Raw genomic sequence first — 23,591 nt, forward strand, 5'->3', positions numbered from 1 at the left:
TTATTTACACTGATGTGGTTATCTAGTTGTATCTGTATGACAAGGTAACTTAGGGTCCTCTGGAAGTCAAATTCCTGTTGTTTTAAGCTACAAAATTTTTGGTAATTTGTTACAGCAGCTCTAGGAAATTAATACACCAATATTGAATTACTAGGGCAAATTCTTGTTGATCTTCTGCCTCATCATTATATCCATTATTGAAAGTGAACTATTGAGGGGTGCCTGAGTGGCTCAGTCCTTAAGCGTCTGCCTTCAGCTCAGGTCATGATCCCAGGGTCCTGGGATCGAGCCCCACATCAGTCTCAACTATTATTGAGTTGTCTATTTCTCCTTTCAATTCTGCCAGTTTTTACTTCAAGTTTTTTTGGGTTTTATTGTTAGTGCATATGTTTATAACTATTATAGCTTCATTAGGGATTGACACTTTCATCATTATAAAATGACTTATCTCTCATAACATTTTGTTGTTGTTGTTTTAACATCTAATTGTTTGATATTAGTATAACCATTCTTATGGTTTCTATTTGCATGGTATATCTTTTTGGATCATTTTTTTTTGAACCTTTTGTGTCTTTGAATCTAAAGCTTGTCTTCTGTAGTCACCATATAGTTTGATTTTTTTTTCTTAAATCAAGTCTAACAATCTCCCCCTTTTGTTTAGAATGGGTTGTTTCAATACATTCTCCAATCTGCTTAAGCATATATATTAATTCTTAATTTAATTTTTTTTATTTTTTTTAAGATTTTATTTATTTATTTGACAGAGAGAGACACAACAAGAGAGGGAACCCACCCAAGCAGGGGGAGTGGGAGAGGGAGAAGCAGGCTTCCTGCAGAGCAGGGAGCCTGATGTGGGGCTCGATCCCAGGACCCTGGGATCATGACCTGATCCAAAGGCAGATACTTAACAACTGAGCCACCCCGGCACCCTTGAGTTCTTAATTTTAGACTTTGCATTTTTCAGTTGTAGAATTTCAAATTGATTTTTTAAAAAACAGATTCTGGTTCTCATGAAATTCTCCATCTTGACTCATTAATCAAAGCTATCTTTAAGTCCATCTCTGATAACCCTAATAACCAGATCATCTGTGGATCCAGTTTTATTACCTGTTTTTCCTCATGGTTCTGTTGTTTGGCATCCTTTGTAATTTTTACTTAATACTGGGTATTTTATATGATACACTGTAACGCCTCTGGATGTTATCTTCCTACAGAAAGGGATCACCCTATTCCCTGCTAGGAAGACAGTGTAGGCAGATCACATTAATCCAATCTATAATTCAGTGGATGTGAAACTAGGTTGCGATTTTATAAGGTTCAATTTACTCAGATTCTCTCTTGTTCTTATGGTATAATGCTCAGAGTTCTTTTTTTTTTTTAAGATTTTATTTATTTATTTGAGAGACAGAGAATGAGAGATAGAGAGCACGAGAGGGAAGAGGGTCAGAGGGAGAAGCAGACTCCCTGCTGAGCAGGGAGCCCGATGTGGGACTCGATCCAGGGACTCCAGGATCATGACCTGAGCCGAAGGCAGTCGCTCAACCAACTGAGCCACCCAGGCGCCCTAATGCTCAGAGTTCTTAAATGAGATTCTGGAGTATGTTCTAGGGTCTCTCTTGATAGGTCCTGAAATCCAGTTTCTGCCTCTTCAATACCATGATGCAATATACATTAAAAAAAAAATCTTTGCTTTGACTTTCAGATTTCTGCCTTCTTGTTTGTTTTTTAAAATCCTTCTGCTCTGAACAATCCAAGAATTCAGAAATACTCAAGGGGAAAATCAGCAGAGTGTCAGACTCATTTCTCTGAACCTTCCTGCTTTATTGGCATCTTAGGTCTCCCAAATGCTGGTTGGCTAAGTGACCCTAAATTTTTGTCTCTCCAGTCTTGTGTGGTTGCCATAGTTTGTTTGCCTCTCTGATTCTTAGCAGTAACTTTCTTCTTGGGCCTTCTACTCAGATTTGTGTCAAAAACTGTCAATTCCATAAAGGAAGAAGTAGCTGCAGAATGTTTGCTCACTTCTCTGATTACTGTGTTGCAAATCCCCAGGACAACTCACAAGTTCAATGATTCAGAAGAAGGAATCACAGGGCCCAGCAAACAGTCATACTCATGGCTACCATTTATTATAGCAAAGCAATACAAAGCAAAATCACCAAAGGGAAAAGTCATGGGAGAATCTAAGAATCCTTTTCCTGTGGAATCACACAGGATGTGGTTAATTTCTCCAGTACTGAATTGTGACAACATATGTGAAATGTTGTCTGCCACAGACACTCATTAGATTTATTGCCCAAGCTTTGTATTGGAAGCTGGTCATAGGCACCTTTTGCCTAGCACATATCATAATTACAGACTCCCAGAAGGAAAGTGGGTGTTCTGCATAAGATCCTGTTTATATAGTCTATACATAGTAAGCTACTTATCAGTTAAGGAATGGTAGAAACATTCTCATAATCCAAGTTCCCAGATGCCAGCAAAAGTCCACGCTTACAAGTAGGGCTTTCTAAGAATAGTGTCTCAGGCCTGCTGTTTTAGTTCTTTTTTGCACACCCTCTCTTAGGGATTTTGGCTCTTAGAGTCCTGTTTGTCTAAAAGTTCTTTGAGGGCTTCAAACACTGGTTTTAAATAATTTTATCCATGTCACAGCTGTTATCATTGAGTGGTGCTGTGCTACACAAGTGTCTGGTTATTTTTTCTTCTCTGCTGGAAATTTAATTTGAAAAATTGCAGAATTTGAGGATTACAATTATGAAGATTTTTTTCCACCATGGAGTATTCATTTGTTTATCACTGGGCACCTAAAGGATTACTTTAATCTAATTTCAGGAATTAGGATGATTTGAGGCTTCACTGAAGTCCCTGTGTATGTGTGTAGGGGGGTGAGTGTATCTTCAATTCACTTTTACTTCTCTGGTGGAGCTTTTTGGGGTCTGGAACCCAAGAATGGGAACCCAAGCTCTCTCCCATGACTTGGCAGGCACTAGTATTTAAGTTTTATCTTCCTCTCCTCCCAGAGGTAGTAAAAACACTGTTTGTCCCGTTAAGTGCTTCTTCTAGAATCAGCCAACAACTCCAGGTAAGAAGTGGCCCTAATGGGATTGCCTTTCTAGATTTTTATATTTTAAAAAGATTATTTTCAGATTATCTAGTTGCCCATGGACATTTTGATGTTAACTACATAGTTTGCCATTACTGAAAGTGGAATTCCTCCTCTACCTTATTTCTTACACTATAAAATAAGCTCCTTAAATGCAACATTTTGAGGAAAATCATGATGGTGAATAGGGTGTTTAGCATTGCATATAGAAGCACAGCATATAGGGAAGGCAAATCTAAATCCAGATTCACATTGCCCATTCTATGAGGAAAAATAGCTGCCTCTTCATGAAAAAAGAGATTTAATATCATCAACCTGATACTAACCAAGTATTTGCTCACCTTAGGGCATGACATGTAAGGGTTGGTCCCTCCTGCTTACAGACTGGGCTCTTAGCAGTGGCAGTAATCAGGGTAGCCTTGATGAAAGGAGGGCCGGATTTTTGAAGTCCATGTATAGCCCCAATCTTTCTAAGATAGCCAATTTGTTCATAAGTTGGTTGAACAAGAACTGGGATATCAGAAAAAGATCTGCCAACATCTTCAGAATCAACTTGACCATCTGATTATTTAGCATCTCCTTTACAATAGGGCCTTTGTTCGGTATTTATGTGGAAAACAATTATTCTTACAATCTAAGACAACTCTGAGAAGTCCAACTATATATTTCACTCCCAAATTTTATCATTACTCTTCCTAGCTTACTACTTCCATGTCCTTCACAAACTATGAGTCATAAGATGGTGTAGACCTAGAAATCTCACCTTCTGTGCAAAGCAGACAAGAAATACTGCTTAGATTTATTCTCACCGTAAAGAGTTCCTTTCCTTACTGCCCTCCATACCATCACTGAGTTATAGTACCACTGTCTACTTCTAGCTAGTACCAGCATAGTCGGCAGTACTGCTTGTACCACCAGCCTCAATTTTTTCCTCCTCAGTGAACTGGGAAATATAGCATTCTCTCCTATTATAAATATAGTTCATGAGTTTGCTTACTTGCTCATTTGTTTTCTCCTTTCAGACACCCTGCCTCATTAAATTCAACTTGATGGATGTAAATGGATATTTAAACAAGATTCTACACTAGAGTAAAATTGAAACAGAAGAGGAAGTGGTGACATGTTGTTTCTCAGGGTTATATTTTAGGAGATTTGGAGAAAATGTTAGTAAAAATTATAACATGGGGAGCAAGATAGAAGTAGAAGCATCTCAGCTAAATAAAGAGAGTAACAGTTTTAAGATAAATGTACTGCAAAGCCTCATTAGGCAGTAGTGGACCTGGGATACAAAAATTAAATATAATTTGTAGCTTCTATAAAAGGAAGCAAATGAAACAAGAAGTGAGGATTTATTGTGTTGAAGTTAGGTCTTTCCTACTTTATTTTCTGAAGAGTATAGATATCACTCATGTACACCATAGATACACAGAAAGGAATATGATAGAAGAAAAAAAAATTTCAAATGCTAGCCCAGAAAATCTTCATGCTATTCATTACTTTGAGTAAAACAAAACAAAACAAACCATGATGTATCATAATTTGCTTCTCAAAAAACTTTTATGCAGATACACTTTAAAGAACAAAAGTAGTCAGGTTTTACAACTTTCACCTTTATCTCTGTGTGGATGTACACTGGAGTCAAAGGAGTTTCCCTGACTTCTCTTGAATGGAAGAGGAACATCACAGATCTATTTGCCACCCATTTCCTGGATTGGATTCACATTCTTTTTAGTAAAATAAATCTTTATTTACTCTATGTAATAGGTATTATACTAAACTAACACACAGGGCAATCATCTAGTGTGGAAGAGAGTGTGGAAAGATAATCACAATATATTGTGATGTGGATTATGTTAGAGCACTTATCAAGTAGGAACCAAGTGTGATATTGGCGTCAAGAAGCTTCAGAAGAAATCTTTGAAATTTTCAGTAGAACCATAAGAAGTCACTAAGAGACATTATCAATATGCTCTATTTATAATATTGACTTACAATCTTTGAATAGGGAGAGAGAAACAGACCTGAAACCATCAGTGTCAATATGACTTAGGTAAGACTTTAGCTCACCTGTGTCAATATGATTTAGTTGTTTATTCCAGGAAATCTTTGCCTAGGAAAGATAGGATTGTAAACAAAGCAAACAAAAAAACAAACAGAAACAGTCTCTAATTTTTTTGTTTGCATAAAGAAATTCTGATAGGATGGAGACAATAATTTGCTTACCTGGGCATACAGCTCGTTTATCAAACAATAGTTTGTCAAGACTCTTCAAGGCCCTTGCTTGCTGTGTCCATGAATCCTAAACCATTTCATTAACTTAGTCAAATCTGATCAGTTTCCTCTCTTGACAGATAAGCTTTAAACCATTTGAGCATAGATCCCAAACTTCTAATATCTAATTTTCTGGATCTGAGACACAGCTAAGCACATCAAGGGAGTGCACTCTCCTACTGCAGTAAGTTTTCATAGTTAGTTTTGCTTTATTTGCTTTATTGTTTTATTAATATTAACTAAATATTAACATATTTAGTTTTGCTTTATTTATTAACTTTGCTTTATTAAAGTTTGTCCTTTCTGAAACAACCTAAGTGTCCATTGATGGATGAATGGATAAAGAAAATGTATACAGTTGACTCTTGAACAATGCAAGGGTTAGGGGTAGTGACCCGCCATGCAGTTGAAAATCCACATATCACTTTTGAATTCCCCCAAATTTAGCCTATTGTGGGCTACAGTCTTACTGATACCATAAACAGTCAATTAACACATAGTTTGTATGTTATATGTATTATGTGCTGTATTCTTACAACAAAATAAGCTAGAGAAAAGAAAATATTAAGGAAGTCATAAGGAAGAAAAATACATTTACAGTACTATATTTATGGACAAAAGTCTGCATATAGTAGACCCATTCAGTTCAAACCTGTGTTGTTCAAGGGTCAATCAACTGTGGTCAACAATGGAATATTATCCAGCCATAAAAAGAAGGACTCTTGCCATTTGCAGTAACATGGATGGACCATGAGGATATTATGCTAGGTGAAATTAAGTCAGACGATGCGGATGAGAGAGAGTGGGCAAAGTGGGTAAAGGGGGTCAGAAGTTACAAACTTCCAGTTATAAAAGAAATAAGGCCTGAGGATGTAATGCACAGCATGATGACTATACTTAATAGTACTCTACTGCATATTTGGAAGTTGCTAACAGAGTAAATCTTAAGAGTTCTTATCACAAGAGAAGAAAAATATTGTAACTATGTATGGTGATGGATGTTAACTAGACTCGTGATGACCATCTCTCAATATACACAAGTATTTAATCATTATGTTACAGACGAAACTAATATAACATATGTCAATTATACCTCAATTATTTTTTAAAAAGAAGTCTGTCTTTTCTAACTACAAACTACTACCAGACACACAAAAATAATCAACTCATTGCTATCAGCTACGAGGCCAAATATTAAGTTCATATGAGAATTAACTGAGGAACTTGTAAGAAATATAGGTTTCCATGTTTCATGCTTCACAGTGATTCTGATTTAGGGGGATTGGCACAAGGTCCAGGAATCTCTATTTTAAAAAGTACCAGTTTTTTTCCTAATGCAGGCTATATTTAGATCATGCTTAGAAAAATAATGCTTTTGGGGCGTGGCAAGGTGGCAGAGGAGTAGGAGACCTAGATTTCGTCTGGTCTCAGGAATTCAGCTGAATAGGGATCAAACCATTCTGAACACCTACGAACTCAATAGGAGATCGAAGAGGAGAGTAGCAACAACTCTCTGAACAGAGAAGCGACCACTTACTGGAAGGTAGGACGTGCGGAGAAGTGAATCCGAGGTGATATTTGGGAGGAGAGATGGCGGGGGAGGGGGCCTCCATCGGCCGCTTCTGGCAAGTGATAGAGCCGCGGAGCACAAAATCGGAACCTTTAGAAGTCGGCTCCGCTGAGGGACGTCGCTCCAGTGGCTAAGCGGGAGGTGGAACCCTCACGGGACATTGTGGTCTCAGGACCCTCGGGGTCACAGAAAGACCGGGGGTGCCTGAGTGCGGCAGAGCTCCCAGGTATCGGAGCGGGGAAGCCGGCTGCAGAGACAGAGCGGAGGCGCGGGCTCTCAGCTCGGGGTTGCCATAAACTGTGATCCGCGGTCCACTCAGGCCACTGCCCCTCCAGCAGGGACCCAAAAAGTGGCAGAGCCGGGGAGACTCCCCTTCCTCCCCCGGGAGGAGCAGCACGGGAGCGCACCGCGGGGATCTGCTGGGTTTGGAGACTCCACATGGGGTCGGGTGCCAGAGATAGAAACGCTCAGTCACAGGCCTGGTGAACACGGAGTGCGGCCGGAGACCAGGGACATGGGTGTGACTGGCTGCTTTTCTCTGGGGGCGCACTGAGGAGCAGAGCCCCGAGTTCTTGCCTCCTCTGGGGCGGAGATTGGGAGGCTGCCATTTTCACTGTCATCCTCCAAAGCTGTACGGAAAGCTTGCAGGGAACAAAAGCTCCTGAGAGCAAATCCGAGCAGCTTGCTTAGCCGGACCGACAAGGGCAGGGCAATTCCGCCTCCGGCAAAGACATTTGGGAACCACAGCAACAGGCCCCTCCCCCAGAAGATCAGCAGGAACAGCCAGCAAGCCAAGACCAAGTTTACCGATCAAGGAGAATGGGAGACCTCCAGCGCTAGGGGAATACTGCACATAGAATTCATGGCTTTTTTTTTACCATGATTCATTAGTTTTTCAAAGTTAATTTTTTTAACTGTTTTTTTAATTTCTCTTTTTCCCTTTTTCAACCAACATCTTATCAATCCTTTTAAAAAAACATTTTTTATTTTTAATTTTTAGAGTCATATTTTATCCCTTCATAGTAGTTACCCTTATTTTTGGCATATATATATAAGTTGTTCTCTCTTTAAAATTTTGAGATACAGTTTCTTCTAACAGATCAAAATATACCCTAAATCACTAGTGTATGGCTTTGTTCTAGTCTCCTGCCTGATCACATTCTCTCCCTTTTTTTTTATCTTCTTCTTTCTTTTTTCAAACAACTTCTTATTGTATCAATTCCTTTTATAAAATCTTTTATAATTTTCATCTTTACAGTCATATTCCATCCCTTCATCGTATCAACCCTTATTTTGTACATATATAAGTCTTTCTTCCTTTAAAATTCTAGGAGGAACTTTTTTCTAACAGACCAAAATACGCCCAAAATCTAGTGTGCGGCACTGATCTATGCACTAGCCTGATCATATTTGATCATATTCGGCTTTTTTTGTATTGTTCTGTTTTTGTTTTTAATCTTTTTCTTTTTGTTTTTTCTTTCCTCTTTCTTTTTTCTTTCTTTCCCTTTCTTTTCCCCTGGTTTCAGGTCTTTTCTGATTTGTATACAGTATATTTGCGGGGGACGTTGTTAACTGTTAGCATTTTGTTCTCTCATTCATCCATTCTCCTCTGGACAAAATGACAAGACGAAAAACATCACCTCAGCAAAAAGAACAAGAGATACTACCGTCAGCCAGGGACCTACTCAATACGGACATTAGTACGATGTCAGACCTAGAGTTCAGAATCATGACTTTAAAGATACTAGCTGGGCTTGAAAAAAGCGTGGAAGTTATTAGAGAAACCCTTTCTGGAGAAATAAAAGAACTAAAATCTAACCAAGTCGAAATCAAAAAGGCTATTGATGAGGTGCAATCAAAAACGGGGGCACTAACTGCTAGGATAAATGAGGCAGAAGAGAGAATCAGCGATATAGAAGACCAAATGATGGACAATAAAGAGTCTGAGAAAAAGAGAGAGAAACAACTACAGGATCACGAGGGCAGAATTCGAGAGATAAGTGATACGATAAGATGAAACAACATTAGAATAATTGGGATCCCAGAAGAAGAAGAAAGAGAGAGAGGAGCAGAAGGTATATTGGAGCAAATAATAGCAGAGAACTTCCCTAATGTGAGGAAGGAAACAGGCATCAAAATCCAGGAGGCACAGAGAACCCCTCTCAAAATCAATAAAAATAGGTCAACACCCCGACATCTAACAGTAAAACTTACGAGTCTCAGAGACAAAGAGAAAATCCTGAAAGCAGCTCGGGAGAAGAGATATGTAACCTACAATGGTAGAAATATTAGATTGGCAACAGACCTATCCACAGAGACCTGGCAGGCCAGAAAGGACTGGCATGATATCTTCAGAGCACTAAACGAGAAAAATATGCAGCCAAGAATACTATATCCAGCTAGGCTCTCATTGAAAATTGAAGGAGAGATAAAAAGCTTCCAGGACAAACAAAAAATTAAGGAATTTGCAAACATGAAACCAGCCCTCCAAGAAATATTGAAAGGGGTCCTCTAAACAAAGAGAAAGACTAAAAGCAGCACAGATCAGAAAGGAACAGAGACAATATACAGTAACAGTCACCTTACAGGCAATACAATGGCACTAAATTCATACCTTTCAATAGTTACCCTGAATGTAAATGGGCTCAATGCCCCAATCAAAAGACACAGGCTATCAGATTGGATTAAAAAACAAGACCCATCGATATGCTGTCTGCAAGAGACTCATTTTAGACCCAAAGACACCCCCAGATTGAAAGTGAGGGGGTGGAAAACCATTTACCATGCTAATGGACACCAAAAGAAAGCTGGGGTGGCAATCCTTATATCAGACAAATTAGATTTTAAAACAAAGACTGTAATAAGAGATGAGGAAGGACACTATATCCTACTTAAAGGGCCTATCCAACAAGAAGATCTAACAATTGTAAATATCTATGCCCCTAACATGGGAGCAGCCAATTATATAAGCCAATTAATAACAAAAGCGAAGATACACACTGACAGCAATACAATAATAGTGGGGGACTTTAACACCCCCCTGACTGAAATGGACAGATCATCTAAGCAAAAGATCAACAAGGAAATAAAGACTTTAAATGACACACTGGACCAAATGGACTTCACAGACATATTCAGAACATTCCACCCCAAAGCAGTGGAATACACATTCTTCTCTAGTGCCCACGGAACATTCTCCAGAATAGATCACATCCTAGGTCACAATCAGGTCTCAACCGGTACCAAAAGACTGAGATTATTCCCTGCATATTTTCAGACCACAATGCTTTGAAACTAGAACTCAATCACAAGAGGAAAGTTGGAAAGAACTCAAATACATGGAGGCTAAAGAGCATCCTACTAAGGAATGAATGGGTCAACCAGGAAATTAAAGAAGAATTTAAAAAATTCATGGAAACCAATGAAAATGAAAACACAACTGTTCAAAATCTTTGGGATTCAGCAAAGGCAGCCTGCGAGGAAAGTATATAGCAATACAAGCCTTTCTCAAGACATAAGAAAGGTCTCAAATACACAACCTAACCCTACACCTAAAGGAGCTGGAGAAAGAACAGCAAATAAAGCCTAAACCCAGCAGGAGAAGAGAAATAATAAAGATTAGGGCAGAAATCAATGAACTAGAAACCAAAAGGACAGTAGAACAGATCAACGAAAGTAGGAGCTGGTTCTTTGAAAGAATTAACAAGATTGATAAACCCCTAGCCAGACTGATCAAAAAGAAAAGAGAAATGACCCAAATCAACAAAATCATGAATGAAAGAGGAGAGATCACAACCAACACCAAAGAAATACAAACAATTATAAGAACATATTATGAGCAACTCTATGCCAGCATATTAGATAACCTGGAAGAAATGGGTGCATTCCAGGAGATGTATCAACTACCAAAATTGAACCAGGAAGAAATAGAAAACCTGAACAGACCTATAACCACTAAGGAAATTGAAGCAGTCATCAAAAATCTCCCAACAAACAAAAGCCCAGGGCCAGATGGCTTCCCAGGGGAATTCTATCAGACATTTAAAGAAGAATTAATACCTATTCTCCTGAAACTGTTCCAAAAAATAGAAATGGAAGGAAACCTTCCAAACTCATTTTATGAGGCCACCATTACCTTGATCCCAAAACCAGACAAAGACCCATCAAAAAGGAGAATTACAGACCAATATCCTTGATGAACAAGGATGCAAAAATTCTCACCAAAATACTAGCCAATAGGGTCCAACAGTACATTAAAAGGGTTATTCACCATAACCAAGTGGGATTTATCCCTGGGCTGCAAGGCTGGTTCAACATCTGCAAATCAATCAACGTGATACAATACATTAACAAAAGAAGGAACAAGAATCATATGATCCTCTCAATAGATGCAGAAAAAGCACTTGACAAAGTACAGCATCCTTTCTTGATCAAAAGTCTTCAGAGTATAGGGATAGAGGGTACCTACCTCAATATCATAAAAGCCATCTATGAAAAACCTACAGCGAATATCATTCTCAATGGGGAGAAGCTGAGAGCTTTTCCCCTAAGGTCAGGAACGCGGCAGGGATGTCCACTATCACCACTGCTATTCAACATAGTATTAGAAGTCCTAGCCACAGCAATCAGACAACAAAAAGAAATCAAAGGCATCCAAATCGGCAAGGAGGAAGTCAAACTCTCACTCTTTGCAGATGATATGATACTGTATGTGGAAAAACCAAAAGACTCCACCCCAAAACTGCTAGAACTCATACAGGAATTCAGTAAAGTAGCAGGATATAAAATCAATGCACAGAAATCAGTGGCATTCCTATACACCAACAACAAGACAGAAGAGAGAGAAATTAAGGAGTCAATCCCATTTACAATTGCACCCAAAACCATAAGATACCTAGGAATAAATCTAACCAAAGAGGCAAAGGATCTGTACTCAGAAAACTATAAAATACTCATGAAAGAAATTGAGGAAGATGCAAAGAAATGGAAAAATGTTCCATGCTCATGGACTGGAAGAACAAATATTGTGTAGATGTCAATGCTACCTAGAGCAATCTACACATTCAATGTAATCCCCATCAAAATACCATCCACTTTTTTCAAAGAAATGGAACAAATAATCCTAAAATTTGTATGGAACCAGAAGAGACCCCGAATAGCCAGAGGAATGTTGAAAAAGAAAAGAAAAGCTGGCAGCATCACAATTCCGGACTTCCAGCTCTATTATGAAGCTGTCATCATCAAGACAGTATGGTACTGGCACAAAAACAGACACATAGATCAATGGAACAGAATAGAGAGCCCAGAAACGGACCCTCAACTCTATGGTCAACTAATCTTTGACAAAGCAGGAAAGAATGTCCAATGGAAAAAAGACCGTCTCTTCAACAAATGGTGTTGGGAAAATTGGACAGCCACATGCAGAAGAATGAAACTGGACCATTTCCTTACACCACACACAAAAATAGACTCCAAATGGTTGAAAGACCTAAACGTGAGACAGGAGTCCATCAAAATCCTAAAGGAGAACACAGGTAGCAACCTCTTCAACCTCAGCCACAGCAACTTCTTCCTAGAAACATCACCAAAGGCAAGGGAAGCAAGGGCAAAAATGAACTATTGGGATTTCATCAAGATAAAAAGCTTTTGCACAGCAAAAGAAACAGTCCACAAAACCAAAAGACAACCGACAGAATGGGAGAAGATATTTGCAAATGACATATCAGATAAAGGGCTAGTATCCAAAATCTATAAAGAACTTATCAAACTCAACACCCAAAGAACAAATAATCCAGTCAAGAAATGGGCAGAAGACATGAACAGACATTTTTCCAAAGAAGACATCCAAATGGTCAACAGACACATGAAAAACTGCTCAACATCGCTCGGCATCAGGGAAATCCAAATCAAAACTTCAATGAGATACCACCTCACACCAGTCAGAATGGCTAAAATTAACAAGTCAGGAAACAACAGATGTTGGTGGGGATGTGGAGAAAGGGGAACCCTCTTACACTGTTGGTGGGAATGCAAGCTGGTGCGGCCACTCTGGAAAACACTATGGAGGTTCCTCAAACAGTTGAAAATAGAGGTACCATACGATCCAGCAATTGCACTACTGGGTATTTACCACAAAGATACAAATGTAGGGATCCGAAGGGGTACGTGCACCCCAATGTTTATAGCAGCAATGTCCACAATAGCCAAACTGCGGAAAGAGCCAAGATGTCCATCAACAGATGAATGGATAAAGAAGAAGTGGTATATATACACAATGGAATATTATGCAGCCATCAAAAGGAATGAGATCTTGCCATTTGCAACGACGTGGATGGAACTGGAGGGTGTTATGCTGAGTGAAATAAGTCAATCAGAGAAAGACATGTATTATACGACCTCACTGATATGAGGAATTCTTAATCTCAGGAAACAAACTGAGGGTTGCTGGAGTGGTGGGGGGTGGGAGGGATGGGGTGGCTGGGTGATAGACATTGGGTAGGGTACATGCTATGGTGAGTGCTGTGAATTGTGCAAGACTGTTGAATCACAGATCTGTACTTCTGAAACAAATAATGCAAGATATGTTAAGAAAAAAGAAAAAGAAGAAGATAGCAGGAGGGGAAGAATGAAGGGGAGTAAGTTGGAGGGGGAGATGAACCATGAGAGACGATGGACTCTGAAAAAGAAACTGAGGGTTCTAGAGGGGAGGAGTGTAGGGGGATGCGTTAGCCTGGTGATGGGTATTAAGGAGGGCACATTCTGCGTGGAGCACTGGGTGTTATGCACAAACAATGAATCATGGAACACTACATCAAGAACTAATGATGTAATGTATGGTGATTAACATAACAATAAGAAAATTAAAAAAAAAAGAAAAGAAGGGCCATATGCACCCCAATACTCACAGTAGCCAAACTGTGGAAAGAGCCGAGATGCCCTTAACAGATGAATGGATAAAGATGTGGTTCATATATACAATGGAATATTACTCAGCCATCAGAAAGGATGAATACCCAACTTTTACATCCACATGGATGGGACTGGAGGAGATTATGCTAAGTGAAATAAGTCAGGCAGGGAAAGTCAATTATCGAAAGGTTTCACTTATTTGTGGAACATAAGGAATAGCAGGGAGGACAGTAGGAGAAGGAAGAGAAAAATGAAGGTAAATCAGAGGGAAAGTTGAACCATGAGAGACTACGGACTCTGAGAAACAAACTGAGGGTGTTAGAGGGGAGGGCGGTGGGGGGATGGGTTAGCCCGGTGATGGGTATTAAGGAGGGCACGTACTGCATGGAGCACTGGGTGTTATACAAAAACAATGAAGTGTGGATCACTACATCAAAAACTAATGATGTATTGTATGGTGACTAACATAACATAATAAAATAAAATTAAAAAAAAAAAGAAAAATAATGCTTTCCTCCCTGCAAAGCAGCAAACATATGTTTGTGTACATGTATATATTATATATTATACATATACACACATGTATTATATACATATTATATATATGTATATATGTTATATATATATACACACTATATACACATATAGAAACATATCATGTAAAAATAATACCCATATTAAATGTTCCGCACACTTCTTATGGAAATGGGATCATACACATACATATATATATATATATATATATGACATGATTTTTTCAGGGAACATTATATTATATAATCTTTCTGAATCATCACATACAGATCTGCATTATTTTTAATAGCTACATCATATTGACGATATGCATGTACCATAATTTATCCAGGCCTCATTAATAGTCATTTAGATTGCCTTTTTTTTTTTGCTATTATAAGCAATGCTGCAATGAATACCTTCACACATTTACGCTAAAATATCTGTAGAATATAAAGAATGGAATAGACATAGAAGAGTAGGATTGCTAGGTCAGAGGGTATGTGCTCTTTAAAATTTGATAGATCTTGCTGAATTGCTCACCAACTTAGTTACACTAATTGTCCTGTCAATTATCTCGGAGACTAATGTTTTCCAACGCATATACGATACTAGTATCAATTTTTTTCATCTTTATCTATCTGGCAGGTAAAAAAATAAATAAAATCTTAATTTGCTTTTTTGTCATGTCTTTAATAGAATAACCAGCATTCAGTGTACCACTGAAACACAATTATCTAAAGTTCTACAAAACATATAATTTACTTTTGGAAAACTTTTATTTTTACACTGAAACTTAACTCTATCACCTTTAAGACAGATGGGATGGATGAATTTCAAATATATGTCCACTATGTAGTATCTAGTAGTACCTCCTTTTACCAAGTAATATAAAAGTAAAGTGAGAGTCATAAGATGTGTGTTCAAGCCCTGGCTTTGCCACCCAGCAGCTAGGTGACCTTGGGCAAGTTGCCTGCCCCCAGAGCTTCAGTTTCCTCTTTTGTAAAATGGGGATTCTACTCATTTGATAGAATTGTTTTGAAAATTAAATGAGACTATAATTTTCACTACATATATTAGCTATGTATAACCACCACCACCACAATAACAATGCACGGAAAATTAGCAAATGACTAGAATTGTTTGTAAAAGCCTTTCTTAATAATTACAAAATAATTATGTTGGTATTACCATAGTCAGATTCTATGAGGTGAGTCAACCATTTATTGGGATTACTAAAGTCACTACAAGAGTGTGTATTTCATAAGGCTAACATGCTCACAAAATCACTGTTGTGGTTCTCTATGAATACTCTTCTAATAGTAGTTCAGAAAATATTTCCCAAATTACTTATTAGCTCCTTAGATAAAATGGAATTATCCAAATACACAATCAACTACACACCAGGAATTTCTTTTCAAGTTCCTAAGAGGATCTTGTTTCTAAGCACACACAGTAAAGCAATTCAAGTTATGCCACAGAGATTTCCTAGAGTAATATATTAATATATTGGAGCTGCTATCCTTCATTCTTTCCCAAAACTAATATCAACCTTACACACTCATTCCTTAAATGTCTCAATACCCACTGTGCAAAAAGTCCTATGCTAAGAACTAGGGGTATAAAATCTCTGCACTCAAAAGATAAAGACTCATATTAAAGATAAAAGGGCAAAGCATTGTTATCTAAATTTGCCTGTGCTTCTACTATGATAAATAATGCGTCAATGGCTCATGACCCATGGAGCTCATTTTCTTTTGAATGGACACCAATGGACCTATTACACTTCCTATCCCTGGGCCAGGTAAAACAAAGCCAGAAATGAGATGTCATTGTCCTATGGCTTACTCCCAAAAGTTCTCAATGGCTCAACTCACCTAAGTCTTCTGCCTTTACTTTCTTCCTCCACATCATGACTTTTGCAAAAATTTGTGATGATTTTTTTAATGAGTAAAATGATCTGGAAAAAATATTTTTTCAGTTTTTATTTCAATAAAACAAGAGGCAACACTGTTGTATAAAGTATTGCATATGGACAACATTTACACAAAGATACAAAACTTCAAAAAACTAAACTCCAGTTTATTTCCATAGCCTTAAAAAGGTAGAGAGCACATAAAAATATGCAAAGTCATAGTTTATTCTTAGGAATGTAAACTCTAGGAATACAATTAGAAACAAGTATATTTACTATGAAAAGATTAGTATCACTACATGATTAGGAGATAAGAGGTACACAAAAAAACTCCACATAAGAGGAAGCAAAGGTATGCAAAATAAGATCTTGAGTTTACTAATAGAAACTTCATGTCAAGACACAGGTACTCTAGAAATCTACTATAAAAAACAACAAAAACATCTTCCAAAATGTTCACTGCTAGTCTCTTTAGATATGCACAAATTACAAAGTACAGAAGACAATGTATTTAAGTTCTGATAAAGAATTTAACAAATTAAACAAATGTGAATAATTCAAAGTATTAAGTATAATTTTACTAAGCAACTAATCTAAAAGTATAAATTCATGCTAATTAAAGAAATAGAGAGTTTTCATTTTTCACCCAAAGATTGGGAATACACTATTATACATTAATTTCTATCTACAATGCTAATTTATGTACCCATCAAATTATTCTTCTTTTTAATGGCTTTTTTAAAAACATTTTTTTCAGTCACATTATTTACCATAAAGATTCCTTGATGTGCTTCCCTTTAATAAAGTGTAAATTTATTGTGCCTATAAACTCAAATGTTAAACAGCCTTATTTTAAATATTTGTTTAAAATTATGTTTCAGAGTACATTTTTTTCTCTATAATTTAAATGTAAAGGTTTTAACATCTTAATTTTATTCTTCCAAAATCGGCAAAACCCCTTAGAACTCAGATCATTTTTATCTATTTTGGTTTAAAAAATATATTTCCCTTTAATTCAACTTTTTGTTTTTATGTGAATAATGTTTGCTAAGCAGTTGCTTCATAATTGAAAAGGGCAATGAAATATTGCTTATTCAAAGCAAACTGTGTCATCATTTAAGGACTGAGGATTTCTAACCTTCAAGTCTACAGACCTGCCTTAAAAAGTTCCATGGTGGTATACAAGGGGTTCCGGGGTGCTTACTTGTCCTGGGTCCTCTTGAAAGGTCTACTTTGTTTCTCTCCCCCACTTCATTCCAAAGGCAAATGCTGGGACCCAGCTTCATTAGAATACCTCAGGTAGTTGGGTATTTGAAGAGTGAGAGGTTGGGTAATTTCAAGAACCTCTAATGGCTTAAAATGTGGAATGGAACTACAATTTCTGTTCAGATGCTTTGAAGTATGGGGTACAAGGACCCATTTTGGGTGGAATCCTTCTTGTGGTAAAGGGTATTATTCTGGATATGTAGGAGATCTGTGACCAAATGGCTACATCAGGATCTTCATGAGAAAACAACCTACAAACGTGACTCCAACTCAATATGGAGAGATGAGTGGGAAGAGAGCAATAGGGATCATTGTAATTGCTACCAAAGTTAGCATTATCCAATATTTATAACTGCTATAAAAATTTTCAAATGTATAATCCTTATTTGAAACAGTATCAAAGGTACTATAAATAATTTTACTGTTAACATAACTTCACACCCCAGAAAATCAACTGGTGCAAATTATTTGAAGCATAAATTCAGATCCACTCCACTGAGTAAGTCTTCAGAGTTTTTAAAAGAATAGACACATGCAGATTTGTTGTGCATTGTATAAAAGGATGGTACCCCTTTTATACCTAAAATTGTAGGCATCCATAGCTCTGATTCTGTTTATAGTTAACAAGAAAAACACAAAATATTATATTTTTATTGTAAAAATGAAAAATCATTAAAAATTTAGAAGTAGAGGATCTAATAAGTGTTACAGACACTATTAAAAATTCATTAGCTGTTAAAAACAATGAAGATTATAATATTTATTATCTAACATATTTGATCTAGGGTTGTGAGATCACTAAGAATTCTAAATACTAGGTAAGTAATTTGTTTGTACTTTAATACTCTCTTCTCAAACTTTAATGTGCGTAAAAATCACTTGAGGATCTTGTTAAAATGCAGATTACGATTCAGTAGATCAACGGTGGCTCTGAAGTTCTACATTTTTAACAAGATGCCTAGTGATGCCAATGCAATATACTGGTCCTCAGACTATAGGAGTAGCAATGATCTAGGATAATACCAAAATGAAGATCCATTATAGCAGTTGATGATTAAAATCTGATCTCTCATTTGTGTCACCTGTTTCCTCAAACTTTTTCTACAAGTTTCCTAAGCACCTTAACTTGCTTAAAAAGCCAATCTTCTAAAGTAGTTCTTAAGACTATTAATACTGTTAGTAGCTACATGCCTAGGGGAAATTCTTTGTTAAAGAATTACAAAAAGACAATAGGAAATTCACAGTGACATTTTAAAATATTTTAAATTGTACACAGGATTCCTGTTAAATTAATACAATATCAACTTTCACTGTCTGGTTGTCTCTTTTTTTTTTTTCCTGCTACAATTTATGTCAATAGATCTTATTCCATTTCTATTACTGGAACTAAAAAACTCAAATTCACTTATATTAAAAACCATATTCTAGTCAGAGTTAATGAATGAAAACTAGTTTGTGTTTTTTGAAGAATTAGATTTAAAATGGTAGCCAAAGCAGTTTTGTAAAAATTGCATTCATAGTGTATGCTTTAGCACTCCTCAGGACATACAAATTTCTCACATTTGAGCTCTGCATAAGCAGGCACAAAAGGAAAACTAACATGTTCTGTGTGACCACAGCTAGGGACTGCAAATAAGGAAGCCACTGTGTAATAACAGTGAATGAGACAAAGAGGGAACGGCTCCCTAGGCCTTCCTTCCCAGTCAACTTACTCTTATCCTCAGTCTTGCTTTCTCTCTCTCCCTCTGAATTATTAGTTAAATATACTTGATTTACAGGGAACCTCAACCATAGCCAAATCAACTACCACTAGCAAACACCAAACTTTTACATCTATCTAGAGGCCACATAGTTCTCCATAGCTACAAACAAGTTTGTTTAGCTTCTGCCATATTGCCTTTTTCATTTTTATTTTTTTGGTTGGGGGCAACTACATTGATTATTCTATCATTACAAGAATATTTAAATTAGGCCTGTTCACAAAAAAAATGAATTTTTTTCACATTTTATAATTCTAAATTTAAGAACACAAACATAAATGACCTAAATTAGTTAATGTATAAATGTCCTTTGTCCATATTTCTCTATATTTTCTTTCATGACATTTTATAGATGAAAAATTTACCTAATATCCTTCATTTGCCGACAAACAATTCAGTATTATATGGTTGACACTGGTATCTTGAGAGCTGTGTTGCACAATTTACAATGATTTCCAGGAAGTCTTCGATGATGTGTGCTTTGAATTATGAGAAACCAAACTACCTAGGGTTTCCAAAGTCAAGCAGCAGCGTAAATGACCTTCATAGCCTATTACATTTTAGGAACTAAAGGGGATTTTCACTTGCTAAATCCAGAGCAAATACTTCAAAACAACACATCTACTAGCAATCTGATTTTTGATATAAAAATGTTCCAAAGACAACAACAGAAATTCCTCTACCCACCCCTGGAATTATAGAATAGTCTAGGTACTGAGTTAGTAGGCATTTTCCAGTGTTTTATATCAACAATTTCACTAATCTCAAGGATAATCTGATTACAAACATTTTTATCAGACACTTTTCATACACATCATTTTTGTTTTCTCACGTGGCTGTTTTTCAGACTGCCATGCTGCATGTCAGCTGGAGACTTCCCGGAGCTGCACCTCTGCCTCCTTCTTTCAGAAACAGTTCCCATACATGGAGATTCCCTTTGACTCTGAAGGCCAAACATACAACTACCAAAGTAGGAGTTATTAAAAAATAAGAACTCACAACCTCTCATGAGATGTAACCAATCTGATCAGACAACCTGACAAAATGTATTGTTACACTGACAATCTTAGGGCAACAGAAACAAATAAGAAAGAAAAAAAGACTAAAATCAAGGGAGAAAATACATCCAAGAAATAACAAAACCATATTTCAACTTACTGCAACCTACATATTATTCCCTTCATAAAGTCAAGGTAGCCTTCAGAATTTAAGACATCAGGGCTCCTGTCTGGAATAGGGATGAGACAGACCCTGGGCACTGTCATAAAGAAGCAAAGTCGTCTCTCTAGATTTGCTGGTTAGGTGAGAAAACTATTACAAATTAATCTGTGGACAGAGTAATGCTAATACTAGGAGGTCTCTGCTGACCTGATTGATGCTTCATTGGAAGTTCAGTCCTTTCAGAAACGTAAATAAGCTTTTCTTCTTGGAGACTACAAGCAGAAAACCTATTGGCATCTGTCCCAGGCCCACAGCCAACAGCAGATGATGGGTTATGTGGGACTGTGACACCACTGACTTGTTCAAAGGATTTACTAAACACAGTTGCGGCAGTCTTAGCCAAACCATGGCTACAAGGTTTAGGCAGAGATTGGCTGGTAGTTAACGTCAGTCTCTTCAAAGAGAGAAGCTCAAGATTCTCACTCTGGGCTCTTTGAGTTTGTTTTCGGGCAAAGTGATCTTTGCAAGACTCCCCTGTAGTTTCTTTTTCTTTTCCTCCAGTTTTACTTCCGGCTGACCGTCTCTGAGTCTTTCCTACACTTGTCTTGTTACTAGAATTGTTACTACTGTTTGATAAACCGGACTGGCTGGTACTAGACGCAGCCCTGGAATAAAATCCCTCGTCAACTTCAGATATCTCCATCAGTTCTTCTTGACCTGTTAATTCTGCATTTCCTAAACAAAGAAATAATAAAGACTAATTAATATGAAGTATTTTAAATAATTCTTGTTTCATGGTTAATAGCAAATCAGTGATACTTTAAACTTTAGCACAATTACATAAAGCAACAGATTATAGACCAAAATCAAAGGATAAATCAAAAGTCTATAAAATAGAAAAATAGTTCATTGTAACTAAATAAGAGTAATTTAGAGTGTATTAAACAAAAAGCATGCCATAAACCAGCCCCCCCGACCCGTGTTTTTAGAAAGAATTCTCTTACTATTCATGCAAAAGATCAGAAATAATTAGGAAAAATACCACACAGAAAAACTATGGGTAAAACTCTCCCCCAGTAGCAAAGCAGTATAAAATCAAAGATCTTACCAAGTAACTTTAAAGAAAAATGATATTAAGATATTTTAAAGATTTTTTTAAAGGTTGCATTCTACGTTCTAGATTATTTTACTTAGATTAAAAAAAAAGACTATAACACGAGCTCAAACTTGTTAAAATTCTATATACTTTATCCTTCAAATCCAAAGATGGCAAAAATACAAAGATAAAAAAATAATTTCAGATCTCAAAACATAAGCAGAAAATTATTTTGGAAGTAATTTTCTGCCTTAGTTTTCATAACAATTTACTCAGAGAAAATACAGGTATGACCATTCCAAAGAGCATTAGATCATTGAGAAATTGTGGTGCATAATTCATGCATTTTGATTATTAGATGACATGCAAAATTTTTGTGACTGTGCAACTGTTGCTTAAGACATGCAGCAGTGGCCCTTTGCCATGAGATACCTTGGAGGGCAGCTAGAAAGTGCCCTGCTAAAACTGCACTCTGCCAGGTGAGTTTATTCCATCCTCCATCATTTTTCTTACAGATTTTTGCCTCCTGATCTCTGGCAAGCCTTTGCTCTCAGTTCTAGGATCTGTGGCTGTTTCCTGCACACCCTGTATATGCTGAGCATCAATCTCTCCTAGTGTTCTGCCTTTTTCCCCATTCCCGGTTCTCTCTCCGGCCACATTTGTGACACTAATCTCAGGAATGACAAGGATGCCCAATTCAGTAGTATCATTACTGTTGTCAGGTTGCTCTAGAATTGAAGATGATAAGACAAAATGATGGCTGAAAACAAAACAAAACAAAAATGCAAAACAAGAAAAACAAAAGATCCAAAACAAAAACTGGATGACTGAATGTTATGAATTAAGCCAAATATCTGCACTGTAGTAATTTCCATAATTTACATCACTCTGACAGCACTGGAGACAGTAGGGTGGTATTCTTTAATTTTAAATGACAATGAAAAAACTCACAGAGCATCAATTCATGTTCTGCATTTTTTCACACACATATTTGACACGGACCATGAAACAGAAATTTTTTTTACCAATCAAAATAGAATTTCTATTGTTTTTTAAGATAACACTGTGACCATTTGAACTTAGGTCAAGCCTTGGGCAAATGTTCCAGGATGTACAGCCAAAACTCTAGCTTTTGTCAACATTAGGAACCAAGACACTTAAGAATTCCCCTTGCACACTTAAAATTCTATTTTTTTATTAGATTACACTGAGGTTGACTTAATGAAGTATGATATTGGGGAAATGATTATTCACTCATAATATCACGGTTAGTACTGCTGCAAGTACAGTTTTTGTCTCACACACCAATCACTGTGTGTATTAGTAAATATTAATGCAGCTGTGACACAATTAAATAGTCTATTCCTTCAGATTCAAACTCATACCATAAATTTAGGCCAGCTTATAACAACAGTTCATTACTAAACTGGAGAAAAATAAAAATGGACCTGGAAAAACAACTTGGCTGTTGGTCCTTTATTCTGAAAGCAGCTATTATAATCAAAATAAAGGAATGAAACTCCTAACTAGTTAATACTTGTAGCTATTTTATTCTGTATCTTAAATCACAAAGCATGGTTTTATTTAAAATTGACAAGGAAATATCTGTAATAATGGGAAAAAAAACATGAATATATCTACCATGGGTCAATAATGAAAATTAAAGTTCAAAACAACATAAGACTATGTAAAACAGTATATATCTTAAAAAATGTAGAACACAAATCTGCTTGCGAGATATTACCTACTACTTTCAAATGTTTCTCATGATAGGATTATCAAGCTCTCACTCATGGTGCTAAGCATGTGAATAGGTAGTAAAAGAAAGAGGCCAGAGCCACATACTCCTAAGGGCTTCCCAAGCTTCGCTACACATTGGTATCACCTGGGAATCTTTAAGAACTACTGATAACCTGGCTCTCACCCTAGACATTCTGATTTAATTAGTATGAGGTATGACCTAGACATCGGGACTTTTAAAAGCTCCCAGTGACTAATGTGTTGCAAAGTTTGGGAGCCACTGCTCTATT

General features: G+C 36.9%; 1 protein-coding gene across 1 annotated transcript in view; it reads right to left on the bottom strand.

Annotated features, from left to right (window-relative positions):
* Positions 1-16,374: 16,374 nt before the first annotated feature.
* HYCC1 (hyccin PI4KA lipid kinase complex subunit 1) overlaps positions 16,375-23,591 on the bottom strand; it is a 98,484-nt gene continuing 91,267 nt past the window's right edge. The window contains exon 11 of the mRNA XM_028119350.2: positions 16,375-21,200. Within this exon, the coding sequence (XP_027975151.1) occupies positions 20,626-21,200 (575 nt within the window). The 3' untranslated portion in view covers positions 16,375-20,625. The remainder of the gene's footprint in view (positions 21,201-23,591) is intronic.

The sequence above is a fragment of the Eumetopias jubatus genome, unplaced genomic scaffold, assembly GCF_037043125.1.
Source record: "Eumetopias jubatus isolate StellerSeaLion01/CBP00866 unplaced genomic scaffold, mEumJub1_p1.0 scaffold_14, whole genome shotgun sequence".
Classification (NCBI taxonomy): Eukaryota; Metazoa; Chordata; class Mammalia; order Carnivora; family Otariidae; genus Eumetopias; species Eumetopias jubatus.